The 20,568-nt window shown below is 40.8% G+C and overlaps 2 protein-coding genes across 2 annotated transcripts in view; one reads left to right on the forward strand and one right to left on the reverse strand.

The window, feature by feature from the left end:
• The window catches only part of casq2 (calsequestrin 2), a 38,459-nt gene extending 20,367 nt beyond the window's left edge, over positions 1–18,092 (reverse strand). Inside the window, exons 1-6 of the mRNA XM_063050750.1 lie at positions 17,953–18,092; positions 17,370–17,706; positions 16,996–17,080; positions 9,369–9,469; positions 2,793–2,904; positions 215–288 (exon numbers count right to left, since the gene is read on the reverse strand). Coding sequence (XP_062906820.1) covers positions 215–288; positions 2,793–2,904; positions 9,369–9,469; positions 16,996–17,080; positions 17,370–17,609 — 612 coding nt within the window. The 5' untranslated portion in view covers positions 17,610–17,706; positions 17,953–18,092. The remainder of the gene's footprint in view (positions 1–214; positions 289–2,792; positions 2,905–9,368; positions 9,470–16,995; positions 17,081–17,369; positions 17,707–17,952) is intronic.
• nme7 (NME/NM23 family member 7) overlaps positions 18,047–20,568 on the forward strand; it is a 259,259-nt gene continuing 256,737 nt past the window's right edge. Inside the window, exon 1 of the mRNA XM_063050744.1 lies at positions 18,047–18,181. The gene's annotated coding sequence lies outside the window, so the exon portion shown is untranslated. The remainder of the gene's footprint in view (positions 18,182–20,568) is intronic.

Genomic DNA, 20,568 nt, shown 5'->3' on the forward strand with positions numbered 1-20,568 from the left:
GGCCCTCTATTGTGTTGTCTAAGTCATTAATAAATATAGTGAATAGTTGAAGCCCCAGTATATATTCTTGTGATACTTACTGAACCGCTTCCTTCTGTTTTGAATGCATATTCATTATCCTTGCTTCCTGACTTTCACTACTTGAAAAAATTCTGAACCAGGTCAATAATTTCCTCCTGTTCCATGAGCTTTTATTTTAAGTTTAATTACTCACCCCTTTATTGAAAGTTGCAAAGAACTTAATATAGGGATGGAAGTGTTCTGCTGCATCTTCAAAGGCTTTGTAATCTGCATGAGAAAGAGGAGAAGAACATGAGAAAAAGGAAAAGGCGAAGATGGAAACAAAAAATAGAAAATTTAAAATATTATCTAAAAAGATGTCATTATCAAAAACATCATTGCTCCAAATTTCCATGGTGGGGAGTCAGGAAAATTTGAGAAAATTTGTACAAGTTCTGGAATAAACTTTTAAAAGAGCTCTGCTAATGAACAGATAACCATTCTTTGAGTCCCAGGTCATGATCCTGGCTTCTCCTTACACTAGGAAAGTGGAACTTCTCATGTGAGAATCCACAGCAGCCTATTCTCTTCTTCAATAGCTGCTCTAAGGCGAGACAAAGGTTCCACTAGCTTCAGAACAGCACAGGAGACCCAAACTTTGAGTATTTCATTCTGACTACAGATTTACTGTTGGGAGTGGTCATCTGCTGAACTTACATATCGAAAAAGGCAAAAATGTGAAAATGCAGAGAATGTGCACTAATCATTTATGTTACAGTGCACCACTTTAACTGAGACATTAATCTGATTAATGTCTCAACTCTACTTTTAAAACAAGTCCAAATAATTTGTACAATTCTTTTTGTACAATCACTCCATCTCATCATTAACTGAATGCACTATATTAGCTCTCGCTAATTACAGTCCTCTTCTAGTTCAAAGATGTTTTGAATTTTGCTTTCATAAGAATTTTATGGAAGCCTACAGTGAGTTTTCTTGCAAATTTGAATATATTTGTATCCTTTGTATCCACTTGACATGTGTATATTGTAATTCGTCATGTCCACTTCAATGCTTCCAGAATATGGTTTACAAGATTAACACAAGCTCAAGTATTATTAACGTAATGCAAACAATGGATAAATCTTTTATATTTGTTTATGGATATCTATTCTTAAATTGAAATAACAATGGCAAAGTCATATATTACAAACAAACTTACAAAGTCTTAAAACAAGTACATTCTCAGTAACCAACCCAATTACCCAAAGTAATATTACAAATTAAAAATTGTTGCTATTCTTTTCTGTTTCCATAAATAGAGAATGATATAAACCATGGCAGCTACAACTCTGCTGTCAGTGGATCTCCCTCTGTAACACAGACTGATAATGGATGAAAGGTTGCACGCAATTAAAAGACAAGCTATCGTGTAACTTGCAGCTGCTTAAAATATCGCTAGGGAATATTTCACCAATTTCAAGAATCCAAACAATGAGATTTTGGTTATAACTATTTTAAAATCAGGCAACCAGTCAAACCAGTACCTTTCCAGAACTTTCTTCCAAACTAAGATATGTTGATTCTAGTTTTGAGATTGTTTTGTAGAGGTGTGAAAAGAGGCCCTAATGTTCCTTTTTAAAAATAAAGTTGTATTTGTTCTCTATATATTATGTTTTTGAAATGATCAAGTAGAAAACAAAATTGTACAGAGTTGTACACATTACAAAGCACTAGATCCTTTTTTGACTTATTTTAAAAGAATTGACACATTAATCAGATTAGTGTCTCAGTTAAAGCACTCTAATACAAATGATTAATGCACACTTCATGTCTCATTGTTACTGAATGCAGTAGATACGCCTTTTTAATTGCAGTTCTCTTTGAGTTCAAAGATGTTTCAAATTTTGCACAAAGAACGAGCTTATATACAGCACAGATTCAGCAGTCTCATGATTAGTTTTCTTATGAATGTTAATACATTCCCTGTACTCTGACAACCGTCACTTTGTTTTTCTTTTCCAGAACTCAACATATTGTATGAGTAACGTTAGAGAAGTTGGTTAAGGTTAATGAAGCGTTTTGTTTCAGGGCTCCGAGCACTGAAATCCTATCACACAGGTAAGGTGTCATCTGTGCAATGGACATGCTTTGTACACATCATTGTATAAACAAAGCTACTTCCTCCACTGGCTCTGCAACTGAGGCTGCAGTCACTGTGGTGACAAGATACAGATGGAACCAAAGCAGAAAGAGGGAGGGTACACAGGTACACAGAGCTTAGGTCAGGAGCTGGGAGTTGCATTATTGGTAAGAAACAGGAGCCTGCCAGGAGGTAGGTCACAAATGGAATTTTGAGTCTCGGTGTATGATGGGGGTGGGCTCTTTGGACTCTAGTGGTGAGACTGATAGTAATGACTAGGGATCACAAGAGTGTCGGTAGTGAAAATCAGCTCATGCAAAGTATTGTGGGGGTGAGCTATGTGAAAGAAGACCGCAGAGTCCTGAGCAGAGAGCCAAGTACACTTAGAACCTGTTCCACTATCAACAAGGCATGTCCCAGCTCTCCCATTAAGACCTTCTGCATTCCTGGACCAAAGAGGCGCTCAGGAATTTGTGCAAGTGATGTTTGCCGTTTGATATCAAGGTGTGAACCCAATGCTCTACTTTGACTTTGCCCGATGCGCCAGAACAAATTCCTGGAAATGAGCATTTTAAAGTGAAGCATTGCCACCCAAATTTACACTGGCACCACAGATCCAAGGGAAAGGGAAATGGTGTTGCTAACTCACGTTCAGAAGCTTCACTTTTAAAGTATCCAATCAATTTAATAACTTCATCTGTTCTTTCAAAAGAGCGAACCTCTCCGCGGGTCTCAATGATCTCCACAGGATCTTCAGTCACCTGTTGACAAAAGCCAGCTCTGGTTTGGATTTCAGTGTTAAAACATCACATTGCCTGTATAAATTGAAGTGTATTATCATTATACTTGAGAAATTCTGAACAAAACATAGCTGTATGTCAATATGATCACCTTAATGCTGGATTTTATTACATCAGGGTATTGAGAATAAACAAGTGTTTATTTCCCATTATGAAAAAATACATCATTGGGAAGATTTCCAGCCTTAGTTAACTACCTGGTGGATTGTGATGTGAGAGCTTCTTCCATGGCCAATAACATCTTTATATCTGACAATGGGGTAGCTTGTTGATCTTTCATGAGGGCATCCATATGACCGAAAGGCCATGGCACCATAAGAGGCAGAATTAGGCCATTTGGTCTATCGACTGTGGCCGATTTATTTTCACTCTCAACCCCACTCTCCTGCCTTCTCCCTGTGATTTTTAACACCCTTACTAATCAAGGGCCAATGAATCTCTGCTTTAAATATACCCAATGACTTGGCCTCCACAACTGACAGTGGCAACAAATTCCACAGATTCACCACCCTTTGGCTCAAGAAATCCTGTTCTACGGGATGTCCTTCTATTTTGAGGCTGTGCCCTCTGGTCCTACACGCTCCCATTATTGGAAACATCCTGCCCACGTCCAGGCCTTTCAATATTCAGTGACTAGATGGAATTTTTTTTGCTGGGCCACTAGTTCCAGCCTCGGCTTGGAAGAGAATTAAACCTCTTTGCTGAAGGAGGGCAAAGACTTTGCACGTGCCACAGTAAAGAGTCCCTCACTCAGAATCTGCCAGTCCTAACAGCTGCCTTGGAAATGCTTGTTCTGACACTAATGAAGAAAATACTTAACTCCTTGGTACGGACTACAGTACCGATTTAATTAACCATAATTAAAACAAAAAAGCATTACAAAGCAAAACAATATAAAATCAATTTTAAAAATATGTAGTATTAACACTGAAGTGCAACTTTACACAAAGGCCAGGGAAAATCTGTGACAATAATAGATTACAAATGTATACATATGGATATTGTGTAGGTCAAAAGTGGTAAATATATTTGGACAACACACAAAATGCTGGAGGAACTCAGCACGTCAGCAGCATTTATAGGGGGAAATGAGCAATCGTCGACGTTTTGGGCTGAAACCTTTTCTCAGGACTAGAAAGGAAAGTGACAGGAGCCCAGAATTTTAAAAAAAAACTAGTGGGAGGGGGAGGAGCACAAGCTGGCAGGAACCAATGAGTCCAGGTGAGAGAGGGAAGGTAAGTAGGTGGGGAGCAGGATGAAGCTAGGGAGTGAAAGGTGGAAGAGGCAAAGGGCTGTTCATTTCCATCCATAAATGCTGTCTATCCTTCTGAGTTCTTCCAGTACTTTGTGTGCGTTTGCGTTGCTCAGGGTTGGCAGCATCTGCAGACTCTCCTGTATCTCTGGTTGTATCTTCAGCTGTACATTTGATTACCAATCTAATTGTTTATCACAACACAATGGGCAGAAGGGTCTGTTCCTGGACTGGACTGTTCTATAAATATAAACGCTTGTTCTTTTGGCTTTATAATATTTCCCCAACATAAATAATAAACACAATATTCTGATTCATCTGTCAACGTGTTCAGGTAAACCCCATGCTTATGCACCAGGGCATAAAGCACACTTATCCGCTGAGCATAAAATCCAGTGCTGCAACGCTCAGTGAAATGTGAGCTTCTGGAGAAATTGTTCCCAGTGACACAACAGGCCAACATGTGAACAACACTGCTGTTCTGCTGAGGAAGGAGAGATGCTTCTGCAGGACGTCCTGGTGAAAGTGAAGATGAAAGGCATCTTCATCTAGAAGATGAATAAAAACAGTTTTTAAACCAACCAGACATTTGCTGGCTTCTAAAGGAAAGAAGGTTTGTACGTTCCTTGTTTTCCCCAAACATAAGGCAGCAAGCAGACAAGGTGTGAAAGTAAAGGGTGCTGTTCACAATCATTAGTTTCAGACACGTTCTCTTCCACTACGCTGATAAGGACTCATAACTGAAGGTGACAGTAATGGATACCATATCTGAAGCATTCCTACATTTTTTAGGGTTTTTTCCCCACTTGTCAGATTAATTAAAGTTAGGCTGTTCACCTAACAGCCAGCCCATGTTGTTAATTGTGTATCTGTCTGGTGAAGGTAGAGGAGTGTCATATTTATTAACAAAATCACAGTCTTTAATCAGTAGGACAGAGATGAGTGAATTGAGGCATTTGTGGAGCTCAGTGGGAAATATAATAGCATCAAAATTAGGAGCCAGTCCAGCTATTCAATGTGATTATGATTGATCTTGAATTTCAATGCATTATCCCTGCTCTCTCCCTGTATCCTTTGATGTCTCTGAATCTATCTACCTCCTTAATAACATGTCGAACAGTACAGCACAGAAACAGGCCCTTTAGCCCAGTGTCGCAGCAAACTAATTAAATTAGTAATCAAATGTCCAACTAAAGTAACCACTCTGCCTGCACAATGTCCATATCCTTTCATTCCCTGCATTTCCATGTGCCTGTGTAAGAGCCTTGTGAATGTCTATATTGTATTTGAATGCACCACCTCCACAGACAGAGCAATTCAGGCCCTTGCCCCACATATCTCCTTTGCACTCACCCCTCTCACCTTAAATATTAAACATTTCAATCCTTGGAGAGAAGTATTAGCTCTCTATGCCTTACATAAATCTTAAAAACCTCTATCAGACCTCCCTCAACCTCTGCCACGCCAGAGAAGGCAAGCCAAGTTCACCCACCCTCTCATTGTACCACATGCTCTCTAATCCAGGCAGCATTCTGGAAAACTTCTGCATCGTCTCCAAAGCCTCAGCCCTATACGGGGGGGGGGGGGGGGGTGACAGGAACTAAATGCAGTACTCAATATGTGGCCTAACTAAAGTTTTATAAAGCTGCAACGTAATTTCCCAACTCTTGAACTTAATTCCTCAACTAATAAAGGCAAGCATGCCGTATGCCTTCTTAACCACCCTATCGACCTGAGTGTCCACTTGCAGGGAACTCTGAAGCCGGACCCCAGGATCACTCTGTACATCAATACTGTTAAGGGTCTTGTCATTAACATTGTAACAGAGTGCTGCCTGTTTACATTTGAGCTCCCGCAGAGCAACATTTTGTACTTGGCCAGGTTAAAATCTACCTGCCATTTCTCCGCCCATACCTGCAACTGATCTATATCCCACTGTATACTTTGCCAATCTTTTACACTATCCACTATACCCGCAATGTCATCTGCAAACCTACTAACCTACCCGTCTACATCTTACTAACCCACCCATCTACATTTTCATCTAGATACATACCACAAATAGCAGAAATCCCAGTACGGGTCCCTGCGGAACACCGCTAGTCACAGAGCTCCATCTAGAATAAGTTCTATTGACCACTACCCTGTATGGACAAGCCAGCTCCGAAGTCAAATAGCCTATTCACTGTGGATCCCAAGTATCTTAATCATCTGGATGAGCCTCCCATGAGGGACCTTGTCAAACACCTATAACCCATGTAGATAAGTCCACAACTCTAACATCATTAAAAACCTCAATTAAGTTAGTAAGATACAACTTCCCCCACAAAAACAATGCTGACTGTCCCTAATTAGGCCGTGGTTTTTCAAATGCTCATAAATCGTATCGTTAAGAATCCTCTCCAGTAAGTAGTCCTCCCCTACACTAATGAGAGATTCACTGGTTCTGTTTCCAGGGTTATTCCTGTTGCCTTCTTGAATAATAGAACTACATTAGCTACTTGCCAGTCTACTTGCAGAACCTCACCTGTAGCTAGAGAGGACATACTGATATTGGTCAAGCCCACAGAAATCTAATCTCTCGCCTCTCTGGGGAACTTATCCACCTTAATGGTATTTAAGAGACACCTACATTACCTCCTTCTTTATCACAAAGTGCCCTAAAAATTAGCATGCTCCACACGAACTCCTCTCCTCTAGATCCTTCTCCTTTGTAAATACTGATGCCATGTACTCATTTAGGACCTCACCTACATCCTCCACCTCCAAGTACATTCCCTCTTTTATCCTTGAGTGTTCCTATTCTCTCCTTGATTTGGTCTTCACCATCTTCTGTGACAGATGATTCCCCAAGCTCATTCTCTGTCTCCTTTGTCTCTCACAATCGTCCCCTCATCCCAAAAGTAAATGTCTTACCCCACATCTTGGAAGTGTGACCCTAAATACTAGACTCTCCCCATCCAGTCTGTAGTTGCATGAGTAGCATGCTTCAAAAGAAATCAGAAAAATTGTTGAAATTAAAGAAAGGAGGAGTGAACTTGGAGGAACAATATTAGTTATTGGGGAAATGAGGTGGGAGCCCAGGAGAGTGAGAGTGATTGGAGAGACCGCAGTTGAGATGAAGATCACCAAGAGACAAAATTGCTTGGCCACATTTAGAATTGGCCTGATGCCTCAGGGGACACCAAACAAGACACCAGTGATGTGATGAGGGTCCTCAAGCAGGTATTAATCATCCCTTATTTTAAAGATAAACCATTTAGGGCCTGAATATATTTGGATCCTCTAATCTTATGTTGTGCAGCCTTGGTATTATCAACTCATTGTAATCTGTTCTTTAATCGTAATTCCCAATGTAATTTGTAACCATAAATTCATCAAGCTCTTTTTAGCACAGGGTATTAATTGATTTATTGCAATGTCCGGCCATGAATCTAAGTGTAGATGCTTTTTTGGGAAGGCTGAACAGGTGCAAAGAGGCCAGTCCCATGCCTGATGTCCCTGAACCTTATTTCAATGATGCAATTTGTTTATAAAATGACTAGATAATCTGCTGATTTTTTCCTTCCACTTGTTTGTGCAACAAAAGATAGTAATATAAAATAAAATATGGCTGAAAACAGAGCTATCTCCATCTGCGTAGATAAAAAAAGGAACATATGCTAACATTAAAGTTTCCATTGCAGATAGCAGAGTTCTTTTCAAAATGGTGGCAAGAAATGCTGCTTCTACGGAGTACTAAGATTCCGATTTTCGTGAATGGGGGAGTTTGCTGCATTGAGGGGAAGGGGAGGTCATTGGAACAACATTCTTTCAGTTGTGACAATAATTCAAGTATAGTTAGCAAGACTTATAGAATGAGGAGGATATAAAAAAGGAGAAAAGGCTGAACTTTAGGATAAGGCTGATTTCATATTACTTTAGAGAAATGATTAGCAAAAGCAGACCGGCAACAGATAGAAGGCGGCAAAAACAGAAAAGGACAGAAGTATCCAGCAGTTCAGATGGATCCTGAAACATCTCAGGCCAAAGACCCTTCATTAGATCTGCAGTCTTTTGCTTCATTTGTTAGGTAAATCAGTCTCAGAGAAGTTGGATGTAAATAAAGAGATTCAAGTGGTTCAGGGTACAGTAAATACTTTTTCAATAAAGGGAGAGTTTGGGATGACCATAACTGGAGCTCAGAACAACAAGACAGGCAGAGGGTGGAAGAAGGCAAAAAGGGCAGTTTATGTCAGACACTGTCAGCCTAATACAAGAAGAGTGGGGGTGAAACTGAAAGGGCAATTAAGGAAGTAAAGAAGGGTGTGAAAAAATGCCGGCAAGTAAAATCAAGAAATATCTAATGATATTTCCTAGTGTAAGGGTTCAAAAATGTACCCAATGTCTAGTAGAGGCAGAAATCCTCACCATTATATAACCAGTATTTGGATTTGAGGGGCTGTGACCAGGTGGGCTCTGTCCAAATTCTAGAGGGTGATAGTTTTTCTTTCAGCAACACAAACACAATCAACTAAATGGCCTGTTTCTATGTCATTAATTTTCCATAATCTATGAGTCAGATTATTAATTACTCTCCTGGATGGAGACAGGTGCAATATCACTTACAAAACTCAATTCTTATCAAGAATTGGTACTTTACTTGATCACTGCCTCTGCCACTAGACTCAACACTTACCCCATCCACCACCAGCATGTTATGACTACATTATGCATTATCTATTAGTCTCTCACCAACATCGCTTCAGCAACGCTTTCCTACATATCGAGCTCGACTTCTGTTACAGCCAAGGTCAGAAATGGCAACTAATCACCACGTTATCCCATATCTCAGTAAGAACATATCTACAAAATCCATAATGTATGTTTATTTGGGTGTAATGCATGCTGAATGCAATATGAATACTTGGTAAAGGTATGTCGAAAACATTTGCAACACCTTCAGTGAAATGTGGGGAGAGGATGTTTCAACCTGATGCCCCCATCTTCACAATGTCCATATTTAGACCCTTTGGCTCACTCCTAGTGACAAATCTCAACAATGGTTATAACAGCTGCTACTAACATGTACACTTCAGATGGTGAAACCAAAGTACATAGTGACATGCAAAACAGATGAATTTTGAGAATCCAGCCATGCTGTGAATGGTAGTAGCGTCAAAGTTCTACTCACATCCAGGAGAAATGATACCAGTACTTCAGCAGATAGTTCACCATCAAACTCTATCAGGTGATCACCTTTAAAAATGTACACACTCCCAACCTCTATCAGACCTGTGAAAAGCAAGAACTGTAAGTTAAGGTGGACAAAAAAAAACGACATTACAACAAACTACTTTTTGCAAGGTCTGATATGACCATCTGCAAAAAATATAGCAAATTTCAATGTGTATTTGGAGTGCTCTTAAAAGTTTAAAATAATATAAGAGTAAAATATAATTGAGTAGCACGAGTTGCAGTGTGTGAGAAACAGGAAACCCTTTGTATGTAGAAGGGTTATCTGTGAGATACAGTACGTGGCCAGATACCAACTCCATTGTTTTCTAAGAGCATCAAAACCTTTGTAGAAAAGAACAGAAGTGGAGTTTAAAAAAAAAGGGAGACACAAGAGATTGGAAATGATGGGCAAGGAGCAAAATGAGATAAAGTTGCCAGAATGTGAATGAAGAGCAGATACAGCGTTCCCGCATGGGTAGAAGTTGTTAAGTATCTCATAGAGTGTAACTTCACTCCACTTCACTCACCCCATCTTTGAAATGTTCCCACAACCTATGGACCCACTTTCAAGGACTCTCCATCTCATGTTCTTGATGTGTATTGTTTATTTATTTATTATTATTATAATTTCTTTCTTTTTGTATTTGCACAGCTTGTTGTATTTTGCATGCTGGTTGAACGCCCAAGTAGGTGTGGTCTTTCCTTCTGGCTATTACCCTATTATGGATTTATTGTGTATGCCTGCAAGAAAATGAATCTCCGGGTTGTATATGGTGTCAAATGTATACTTTGATAATAAATTTATTTTGAACTTTTATATAAATAATCAGAATATAATCTATAATTTACTGCACGTAAGTATAAATAATCATTTTTCTTCCACAATGGGTATTTTTCAAATCGTGTGAGGATTCAGTAACCTCATGCTTCCACTGGTTCCAAAGCACCTCCTTTCTCCTCTGTCTTTGTCAGGCTGTATAAATGTATGTAGAGATTCTTATCATGGTCCAGTCTACTCTGGTATTCCCTGGCGAGGACACTCTAAAGTACCAAATTTGGCAAACTGCTTCACCGCCTAGTTTACGGGGAGGGATCCCATTCCTCAAAAAGGGAGCCAGGAGCTAAGAGCATAGGTAGGTGAATACCCAGTCTGGCCAGTGTAGTCAGTTTGTAAACTACATAAACCGTTCTCCCCCATCATACAAACTGTTGGCAGAGAGATTAAAAAGAAATGAGAGAAAACAGCTTTACAAACATATTTACTTAAGTGTTATTTTAAATCTCCAGCAACACTGAGGTAAGGGTAAAGAACGAAGCAGCATATATGTTTTAAATCACCTCGCATTTACCCTTTACATCTTGAACACCACCAACCCCACCCCCCATTTGCTCAAATATATCAGGTCAACACTTACTTTCCTCCCCTTCTTAAATCACTTTTGCAAACCTGAAATTAAGCCTCAAAAGCTGAAATGAGCACTTATCCCATCCTTTGGTTTCCTCTCATGTAAGAGTGATTGTGAGAATATTTATTTGCCACACTGGTAGCACAATGTGTAAGAGGAAAGTTCTATTTGCAGCCACAACTAATCCACTACATGTTGGAATAGAGCATATGACTGAAAAATCAATGCAGACAGTATTTATCAAAGGTAGCGTTTCTGTTTACAAAACATACTGACTTCACTCCAGATGGATTTTGTAGAGTTTAGGAATAGTTAAGCCAGTTTACAATAACAATTATAAAACTGTATAAGAGCAATACCAAATGTTCTTCCTTTCAAATAAGATAAGAACATACTCTTACACTTCTCGTATTCTGGGAAATTTCCCATAATAAATGCACAGTATTGCCCTTGTAACTACATTTTTACACCCCTCATTCTCGTTAACTTGTGCAACTTGGCCCCTCATTCCAACAGGAATCACACTTCCAGTTTATACATATTACTCATTCTCAAAACTCGTGCAAGATCCTTTAGTACAGCACAGCAACTTCAGACAAAACTGTGGTTCTAAATATTCTCCTCTTTCAATGGCTTTTATTTTAAAAAGCCGGGAAATGTCATTTTGTGGATTTTTTTTAATGAGCAACTAACCGTTTTGAAGCCATTGATATGATTTGTACCTGGTACTGAAACGTCGTGATACAAGTATAGATATTTAAGGAAACATTTCAAATGCAACTCTTCAATAAAATTGTGTTAATGATTGAGGTGAGGACCTCTGTTGGTCAGAGTTGACAATGGATATTGTGTCCTATTGTGTCCAGATACGCAGGCCTGGGCAGTATGACATCGAAGAACAAGCTGTTGCCCATGTAGCAAGCTCCCCCTCTCCACGCATCTGACGAACCCAAAGAAACAGCAGGGACTGATACAACACACTCAAAGACTCTTTTCCTAGATGCTGCCTGGCCTGCTGAGTTCCTCTAGCATTTTGTGTGTGTTGCTCGGATTTCCAGCGTTTGCAGATTTGCTCTCGTTTTGGAGACTGATAGTTTGGTACAGGAGTTGCCAGTCAGCATTGAACTCTATGTAGGACTGCCTTAGTGACTCCAGCTCTGGATTTTTCCCTCAGGGTTTACTCCCGAAGCCGTCCCCATGAGTGGGTATAGCCACAAGGCAGTGGAGGCTTCCTTCTTCTAGATGAGCTGCCAACCACGGCTAAGGAGTCCCATCTGCCCGAAGCAACTGGTTTTCAGGCGCCAGTAACCTGCCTTTGCCTCACCTCCTGTCAATAGAAACGGCTCCACCAGGCTTACCACACATGAAGGCCAGGATCTGGACTTGGTTATCAGTGGGTACTTGAGGTGCATGCCTTTGGGAGTATTTAATAAGTAGTGGGAGTTTGTCCCCATTATCACCCCAGGCTATAGCAACCAAAGAGTAAGCATGTTAAAAAAAAGTTTAATTCATCAGCATCTACCTACTTTGAAGTGTTCGCTTGAGAAAGACTTTCAATAATGTGCAATTATACTGTAGCACCACAGCAATTGGCAAGAGAATAAAGCTCAAAGTAAATTTATTATCAAAGTACATATATGCCACCAAATACGATCCTGAGATTCATTATCGTGCGGGCATTTGCAGTAAGTATATATATAAAAAAACACGAAGGAAGCAACGACAGAGCACACCCAACAGGGTGGACAAACAGCCAATGCGGAAAGGACAACAAAACCGTGCGAGTACAATCTGCATTGAAACATACAGTGAAATGTGGTTGTGCCGTTAATGACCAACACAGTCCAAGTGTGCTGGGGGCAGCCCGCAAGTGTCCCCATGCTTCCGGCAGCAACATAGCATGCCTGCGAACTTATTAACTCTAATTCATCTTTGGAATGTGGGAGGAAACCCACACGGTCACGGAGAGAACATACAAACACCTTACAGATAGCGGGGGCAGGGGATTGAACCGTGTCCTTCCAGCTGACACCGTGAAGCCTTACACTAACCATTTCATTACCATGCTGCCCTTAAACAGCAGATTCTTCATTGCTCTTAAAATCAAAACACAAATGACATTTGGATTTTGGGAGGTGTAAAACAGTAAACCGGCTATCAGGTTCTTTCATCTTGGTTCTTCAGAGGCACCAATTTAGTAGTTTCTCTAAAATGAGCAGCAAATTGTAAACAGAAGAGATTCTGCAGATGCTGGAAATCCAGAGTGACACAGGCAAAATGCTGAAGGACTCAGTAGATCAGGCAGCATCTATGGAAAGGAATAAATAGTTGACGTTTCAGGCTGAGACCCTCATCAGGACTTCCATTGAAGGATATTGGCCCGAACCATCGGCTCTTTTCCTTTCCATAGAGGCTGCCTTACTTTGTATGTGTTTACTCTAAAATGAGCTGATGGCATGAGTTCATGGAGATTTGCTTTTTATATTAAAATTAATCACTGGAAAATACTGCAAGTTGGGTAATAGTATATCCCTCTTCTATAAAACAGTCTGTAACATTTTGAAGTAGAAAGCAAAAAAGATTTTAATGTAAATGGAAATTCTTAAATTAGAATAGGACGTAATAGAGGGAATTCTACATATCCAATTTTCCATCATTTCCACTTGATTTATACTTCTTCTTATTCTATTCATATGCACGTGTTAGCTATCATTCCAAATTTGCTCTCTATATTCTGTTCTCTTGGTTCCTCTCTTTCCTGTCACCCTGCATTATAATATTCACTTCAATCCTCTCAGATACCCGAACTTGTCACGGCTGAAGAGCACGTGTGCCTTACAAATGGCCTCACTGTTACCACTGAGGTGATGATGAAGCACTTATCACCTAGTTACCTCTCAACTGACTTCTGTGGCATTATTCTACCCTTTGAGTAATTTACCTTAAGCAACACACATCAAAGTTGCTGGTGAACGCAGCAGGCCAGGCAGCATCTCTAGGAAGAGGTACAGTCGGCGTTTCAGGCCGAGACCCTTCGTCAGGACTAACTGAAAGAAGAGCTAGTAAGAGAACCTATAGATGCTACCTGGCCTGCTGCGTTCACCAGCAACCTTTATGTGTGTTGCTTGAAATTCCAGCATCTGCAGATTTCCTCGGGTTTGAGCAAATTACCTTGCTCCATCCCTATCATCATACTTTTAAAAGAAGCATTGTCTACTCGTTCCTTAGATCCACTTGGGTTTCTCCCCAGAAAAACCCCAACATTCTTCGTACTCCTTGATTTCGGTTTCCATCTTGCTTCAACTCTGAATTCACCACTCTATGGTCGTGAAACTTTTCAACTTTGCATTACAATGCAATGCATGATAATTACAGGAAAAAAACCTGAATTACAGTAATCATATGTGTATATATTAAATAGTTACATTAAAATAAGTAGTACAAAACCCAGAAATAAGTTTTAAAAGGTAGTGAGGTACTGTTCATGGGTTCAGGAACAAGCTGTTCCCAAATTGCTGAGTGTGTGCCTTGAAGTTTTTGTACCTCCTTCCTGTTGGTGGAGGTTCTCACCTGATAGCCTGATTATAGCTTAATGGCCTTAGTAAAATTAAATTAGTTCAGAGTGCTACCACATAAATCTTAACAATGGTAGCAGACTAGCTGTTCGTTGAGGGAGTTGAATTCCTTTCAATAAATGCATCATACTGATAATGGGGAGGGTCCAGAGGAGGTTCATGAGAATGAAAGGGTTAATATATGAGGAGCGTTTGATAGCTCTAGGCCTGTACTCGCTGGAATTTAAAACTATTAGATGGGTTCTCATTGAAACATATCGAATGTTAAAAAGTCTAGATACAGTGGACATGGAGAGAATGTTTCCTGTAGTGGGGAGTCTAGGACCAGAGAACAGAGACTCAGAATATAGGGACATCCATTTAGAACAGAAGTAAAGAAGAATTTCTTTAGCAAGAGGGTGGAGAATTTGTCAAACTTATTCCCACAGGCAGTTGTGGAGGCTACATCACTGGGTGTATTTAAGGCAGAGGTTAATATGTTATTGATTCGTTAGGGCATGAAAGGTTATGAGCAGAAAGTAAGCGAATGGGATTGAGAGGGAAAATGGTACAGCGGTGATGAAACGGCAGAACTGACTCGATGGGCTGAATGGCCCAATTCTGGTCTTATATCTTATGGTCTTATAGTCTGACTGTATCTACTCCTGCTTTCCTTACCAGTCATCCATGAAGACAACCACGCCTGAATATCATAACTGTGGTCAAAGTATTTTTAATGCAAGCATTATCAACATAATAAAATCTTAAAAGCAGTCCATTTCACTTTACAGATAGGAAAACAGGCCCAGAAAAGCACAGAAGTTATACAGCAGCCGAAACTGACAACCCAGCAAAATGAAAGGACTATATGACCTATTTACACAGAATTAATAAAGATCCTGCCTCCCCATTACTTCCAGATTGCTGACAAATTATCTTACAAAATCAGAATAATGTCTTCAACAAGCCTAAGATTCTTATTGACATCCATTCATTAATAATTGAGAAAGATACTCTGGACAACTGGGAGTTGGAGGAGGTGGAGAACCTAACAAATGTCATGATCAGCATGCTCCTGGGATGAGTTAACTCCTGTCATTTTCAAGCTTCATCTGTCCATTGGGTTTCCAGTTAAACAGTTGTGCAGCGATCAATAATACAATCACTAAGTGAGCAATAATAGTATTTTCTTATATAGCTTCACTAGTAAGTCCTCCTCAAAATAATTACAGTATTTGCTGGCCAAGAGCTAGAATTGTGGCAAAACAATCCTTTTACATTATTCAGATAATGATGTAGCTGGTTGTGGATTACAGGAGGAACAGAGATGGGCTCACCCCAATTGACATCAATGGATCTGGGGTTGAGAGGGTGAACAGCCTGAAGTTTCTCGGTGTACACGACACCGAGGAACCCACTTGGTCTGTACATACCAGCTGTGTGGTGATAAAAGCTCAACAGTGCCTCTTTCACCTCAGACAGTTGAAGAAGTTCGGCATGAGTCCCCAGATCCTCAGGACTTTCTACAGGGGCACAATTGAGAGCATCCTGACTGGTTGTACTTCCCTCAGTCGCAGGAATCTGCAGTGGGTGGTGCAGACAGCCCAGCGCACCTGTAGTGTGAACTCCCCACCATTCAGAACATTTACAGCGACAGGTATGCAAAAAGGGCCCAAAGGATCATTAGGGACACTAGTCACCTTAACCACAAGCTGCTCCAGCTGCTACCATCCAGGAAACGGTACCGCACCATTAAAGCCAGGACCAACAGGCTCCAGGACAGCTTCTTCCACCAGGCCATCAGACTGATTAATTCACGCTGACACTATTTCTATGCTACATTGACTATTCTGTTTTATATCTTACTGTACATGCTATTTATTACAAATTACTATAAATTGCACATTGCACATTCAGACGGAGACATAACGCCAAGATTTTTACTCCTCACGTATATGAAGAATGTAAGAAATAAAGTCAATTTAATTCAAATTACATCCCAGACAGCAAGCCTAAAGCGATGCCAATGTGCAAAAAGTAGATTGAAGCTTTGCTAGGAACAAGGATGGAGAAATTGATGCCTATATAAAGCAGCTACAACCTGTTCCTGCTGGTGGTGGGGGGGTGGATAAAGGAATGGAATGAATGATATAAATAAAATCACCAAGTTGATTGATGGAGTGCAGATAGAAAATTCCATGCCAGGTAGATGGCGGGGAATTTTGATTAAATTATTAGGTAAGGAAAATATTTATTAAATGAAATTCAAGTAATAAAAATTAATTCTTTAAAGAGTGCATCTGGTACAAGAAACGTGGTTTTCAATTAGCAATTTGGAAAGGAGATGGAATTTTTGCTCCCGTGTTGCCCACTGACAAGCCTTGTAAATAACAATGCTTCTTGCCTATGGTCAATTTTGCACTCAGATGTGTCAGTAGGGTCTGGTCACCAGCAGAAGTTGCTATAAAATACCGATTTATTGAAATAACGACATTTTAAAGACATTGGATATTCACAAAACATGGGGAAATGGGACTAGCTGACCATATGGGCATATTGAATGAGGTGATCTGAGGGGCTGATTTTAATAACTCTGTGACTTATTCAATATATTGTTTCTCACCCAGTTTCTTGGCCACCTTGGCATCTTTCTTCTCATCTACAAGTGCGAATCCAACGTTTTTGTCCTGCAAAACCTGAGCTGCCAACTGCCTCAGAAGACAAAAAAAAACAATAGTATGTTGGAGGCTTGAAACCTTTGGATGTAATGGACATCGCGTACTCTTTACTATGCATGCACTTTACTAAGTTCCCGTGATTGACATTGCCCTCTGTTATTGACCTTAATCATCATCAGTTAAACATGCTGCAGCTTTTAACCAACGCTTCAGTTGTCCAGTCACCACCGCGGTAACTTTATTGTTCCGAGTATTTTGTGCTGAAGTTTGCTGACCACCCCACAGCCCCGTCTCCTATCTCGAAACAAGCACACCTCACCTCCAGCACCATCTCCGCCCGGTCAAACCGTTTCTGAGCAACTTTGTCGCCAGCAGGGACTGCCTCATGATACAACAAGCACAGGATATCGTACTTTTCAAAAAGCTTCTGGTAGTTCTTCATGTCGACGGTGCCAACTCTGTCTTTTCCATCATACCTGGGAAACTGAAGTCCGTCCTCCGCTTTACTACTGAGACAGGCCAGGGACAAAGTAGCGAAACAGAGCCAAGCACCCTTCATTGGAAAAGTTAAGGTTATCTATTGTTCACTCAGCAAGAGGAGCGGCAGGGATCACCGACAATATTTTGCTTTCCTCCTCCAGTTCTGGTTTAAATCCCTGATCAGAAAAACATGGAGAGAGAAAGAGAGCGAAGTTAGAATAGGCTTGAAGAAAGAATCGGAGAGAGGTGGAGCCTGATGCACAGATATCGCCTCCTACTATTTAAATCCCCATTTTAAGAAGCCCAGTTGTTTCCTGCTAAAAATACATTAGATAGAAAGAGCAAAGGCACGAGCGGAGGTGCGATTCGCCATCCTCACGCTGATGGTCTTTTAGCGGAGGAGAGGGGAGGGGGAGACTGACCTTTGCGATAAGAGAGACCACTCATCGGGCTGACATGGCTATCTGCATCTCCCCGAACAACTGTCGCCGCGCGCAGATTGTTTCCATTTTGTCACGTTGACGCTGTTTGGAAAGGTTGAGGAACGAGGAGAGAATTCTTTACAGACAGGCGGAGGGGGATGATTGTATCGCTCTGCTTTATTTAGAAGTCATACTCTGGAGGCCAGCGGGAGAATTCATTGTTGGATAAGTAAGCCTGTAACACTATCTGGCTGTCACTGAGAGAGATAGAATGCTCTCTCATTTCGTTTAAATTACACCCGAGGTTGATTTGAGGATTTATTCGTGGCAACATTAAGTGTAAAAACACATGAAATTAGCTGCAGTATTTTTGCCAGAACATTGAGTATTAATGCAATTCAGTGCAATATCTTGCAAAGGCACGATATTTCACGGATGCGTCTTAAAATATCTTTCTTTTAAAATTGTGCAGCAACGATGCGAATGCAAGAGTTCTTAACAATGCGTGGCTTTATTTGATTTGTGACACCGTAGCTGACTCGCTTTGCCAATTAGTGGCCGAGTGGACGTCTGCAGTATATGGTCCCAATGCAGAAGGGATAACCATGCACTGTGCAGAACGCGGCACGCTCCGGAGTGTGCATTTATAAGTAATATGATCTGTCTGACGGATAAAACAACAATCTTCTGTTCTCCTGTGAGGACCAGCAGCAGGTGGCCTGACCCGCCGCAGGACACAGCGCCATCCACTGAACTGAATGGCGGCCATTCGACATTCGGGGTGGCCATGTCATGTGAACAGACGCTTATTTAGATTCAGAGAAGCACTGCATATATTGCTAAGGCTGACAATGGGTTTCAAATAAGACTACGAGAGTAAAACTGACCTAAAACCATGAGTTCTAGGAGATTATTTTTTATTATGTTATTAGGTATAGCGGGGATGAGGTTCTTGCTTTCCAGTTCTTTGACTTCTCAGGACACTGATGTCTGAATTCACTAAGAGATGGTTCTCCAAAGGTAGCCCATGTCTCGTAACCAACCTTACTGTTGGGGGTAGTGTTGTGCAGTGGTTGATTGTTTGATGAAGACCTTTGTTTTGAAGATGTTCTGTGTAAAGCCAATTTTCTTGCATATGTCAGTGTACAAATGAGTGACAGTTTGAATCACAAGCAAGAGAAAATCTACAGATGCTGTGACAGTTTGGAGCCCCGCCTCTGATGCCAGTAGATGGGATTACTGCAGATGAGTGAAAGTATCGTTATGAATAACGTGAGTCCTTTCTGCACCCAACAACTAGGTCTCTATCACAGCCCAATGTACATAGAACGTAGAATGGTACAACACAGGGTCAGGCTGTTTGGCCCATGACCTTGTGTCAAACTAACTACGTTAGCAATGCCCAATTACATTAATCCCTTCTGCCTGGTGATAGTGCATATCCCTCCATTCCCTGCATGTTTATGTGTCTAAGAGCCTTTTAAAAGCCCCTGTTGTATCTGCTGCTATCAGTGGATTCCAGACACTCACCACTCTGTGTGTAAAAAATCTTGCCCTGAACATCCCTTCTCCCACATTAAATGACACCTTTTAGTATCAGATATTTCAAGCCTGCGGAATAGATACTGGCTGTCTAATCTATCTATGCTTATCATAATCTGATAAACTTCTGGCAGGTCTGTCCTCAGTCTCTGCTGCTCTGGACAAAGCAACCCCAGCTTGTCAAACCACTCCTTACGGAAGACTAATGCAGGCACTACTAAACCAGACAACATCCCACCAAACCTTTTCTCACCCTTTCCAAAGCCTGCACATCCTTTCTATGATGGGGTGGCCAGAACTGAATGCATTACTGCAGATGAAGCTTAACCAGAGATTTATAAAATAGCAATACAATTTTCTGACTCATGAACTCAAATGCCTTGACAATTAAAATCAAACATGCCATGCACCTTCTTTACCTTCTAACTTGTGCAGCCTCTTTCAGGGAGCTATGGACTTGGATTCCAGGATACCTCTGTACATCAATACCCTGTCATTAGCTGTGTACTCCCCTTTACACATGATCTCAAGTGCAACACCTCATACTTGCCTGAATTAAGCTCTATCGGGCACTTATGTGCACCTGATCTATATCTGGGGCAGCTTCTTTTTACATTGTACATCAACGATTTGGATTATGGAATAGATGGCTTTGTGGCTAAGTTTGCTGTGATATGAAGATAGATGGAGGGACCGATAGTGCTGAGGAAACAGAGAGTCTGCAGGGAGACTTGGATAGATTGGAAGAATGGGCAAAGAAGTGGCAAATGAAATACAATGTTGGAAAGTGTATGGTTATGCACTTTGGCAGAAGAAATAAACGGGCAGACTATTATTTAAATGGGGAGAGAATTCAAAGTTCTGAGATGCAACGGGACTTGGGAGTCCTCATGCAGGATACCCTTAAGGTTAACTTCCAGGTTGAGTCAGTGGTGAAGAAGGCGAATGCAATGTTGGCATTCATTTCTAGAGGAATAGAGTATAGGAGCAGGGATGTGACGTTGAGGCTCTATAAGGTGCTGGTGAGACCTCCTTTGGAGTACTGTGGGCAATTTTGGTCTCCTTATTTAAGAA

Source organism: Mobula hypostoma, chromosome 6, assembly GCF_963921235.1.
Source record: "Mobula hypostoma chromosome 6, sMobHyp1.1, whole genome shotgun sequence".
NCBI classification, from domain to species: domain Eukaryota; kingdom Metazoa; phylum Chordata; class Chondrichthyes; order Myliobatiformes; family Myliobatidae; genus Mobula; species Mobula hypostoma.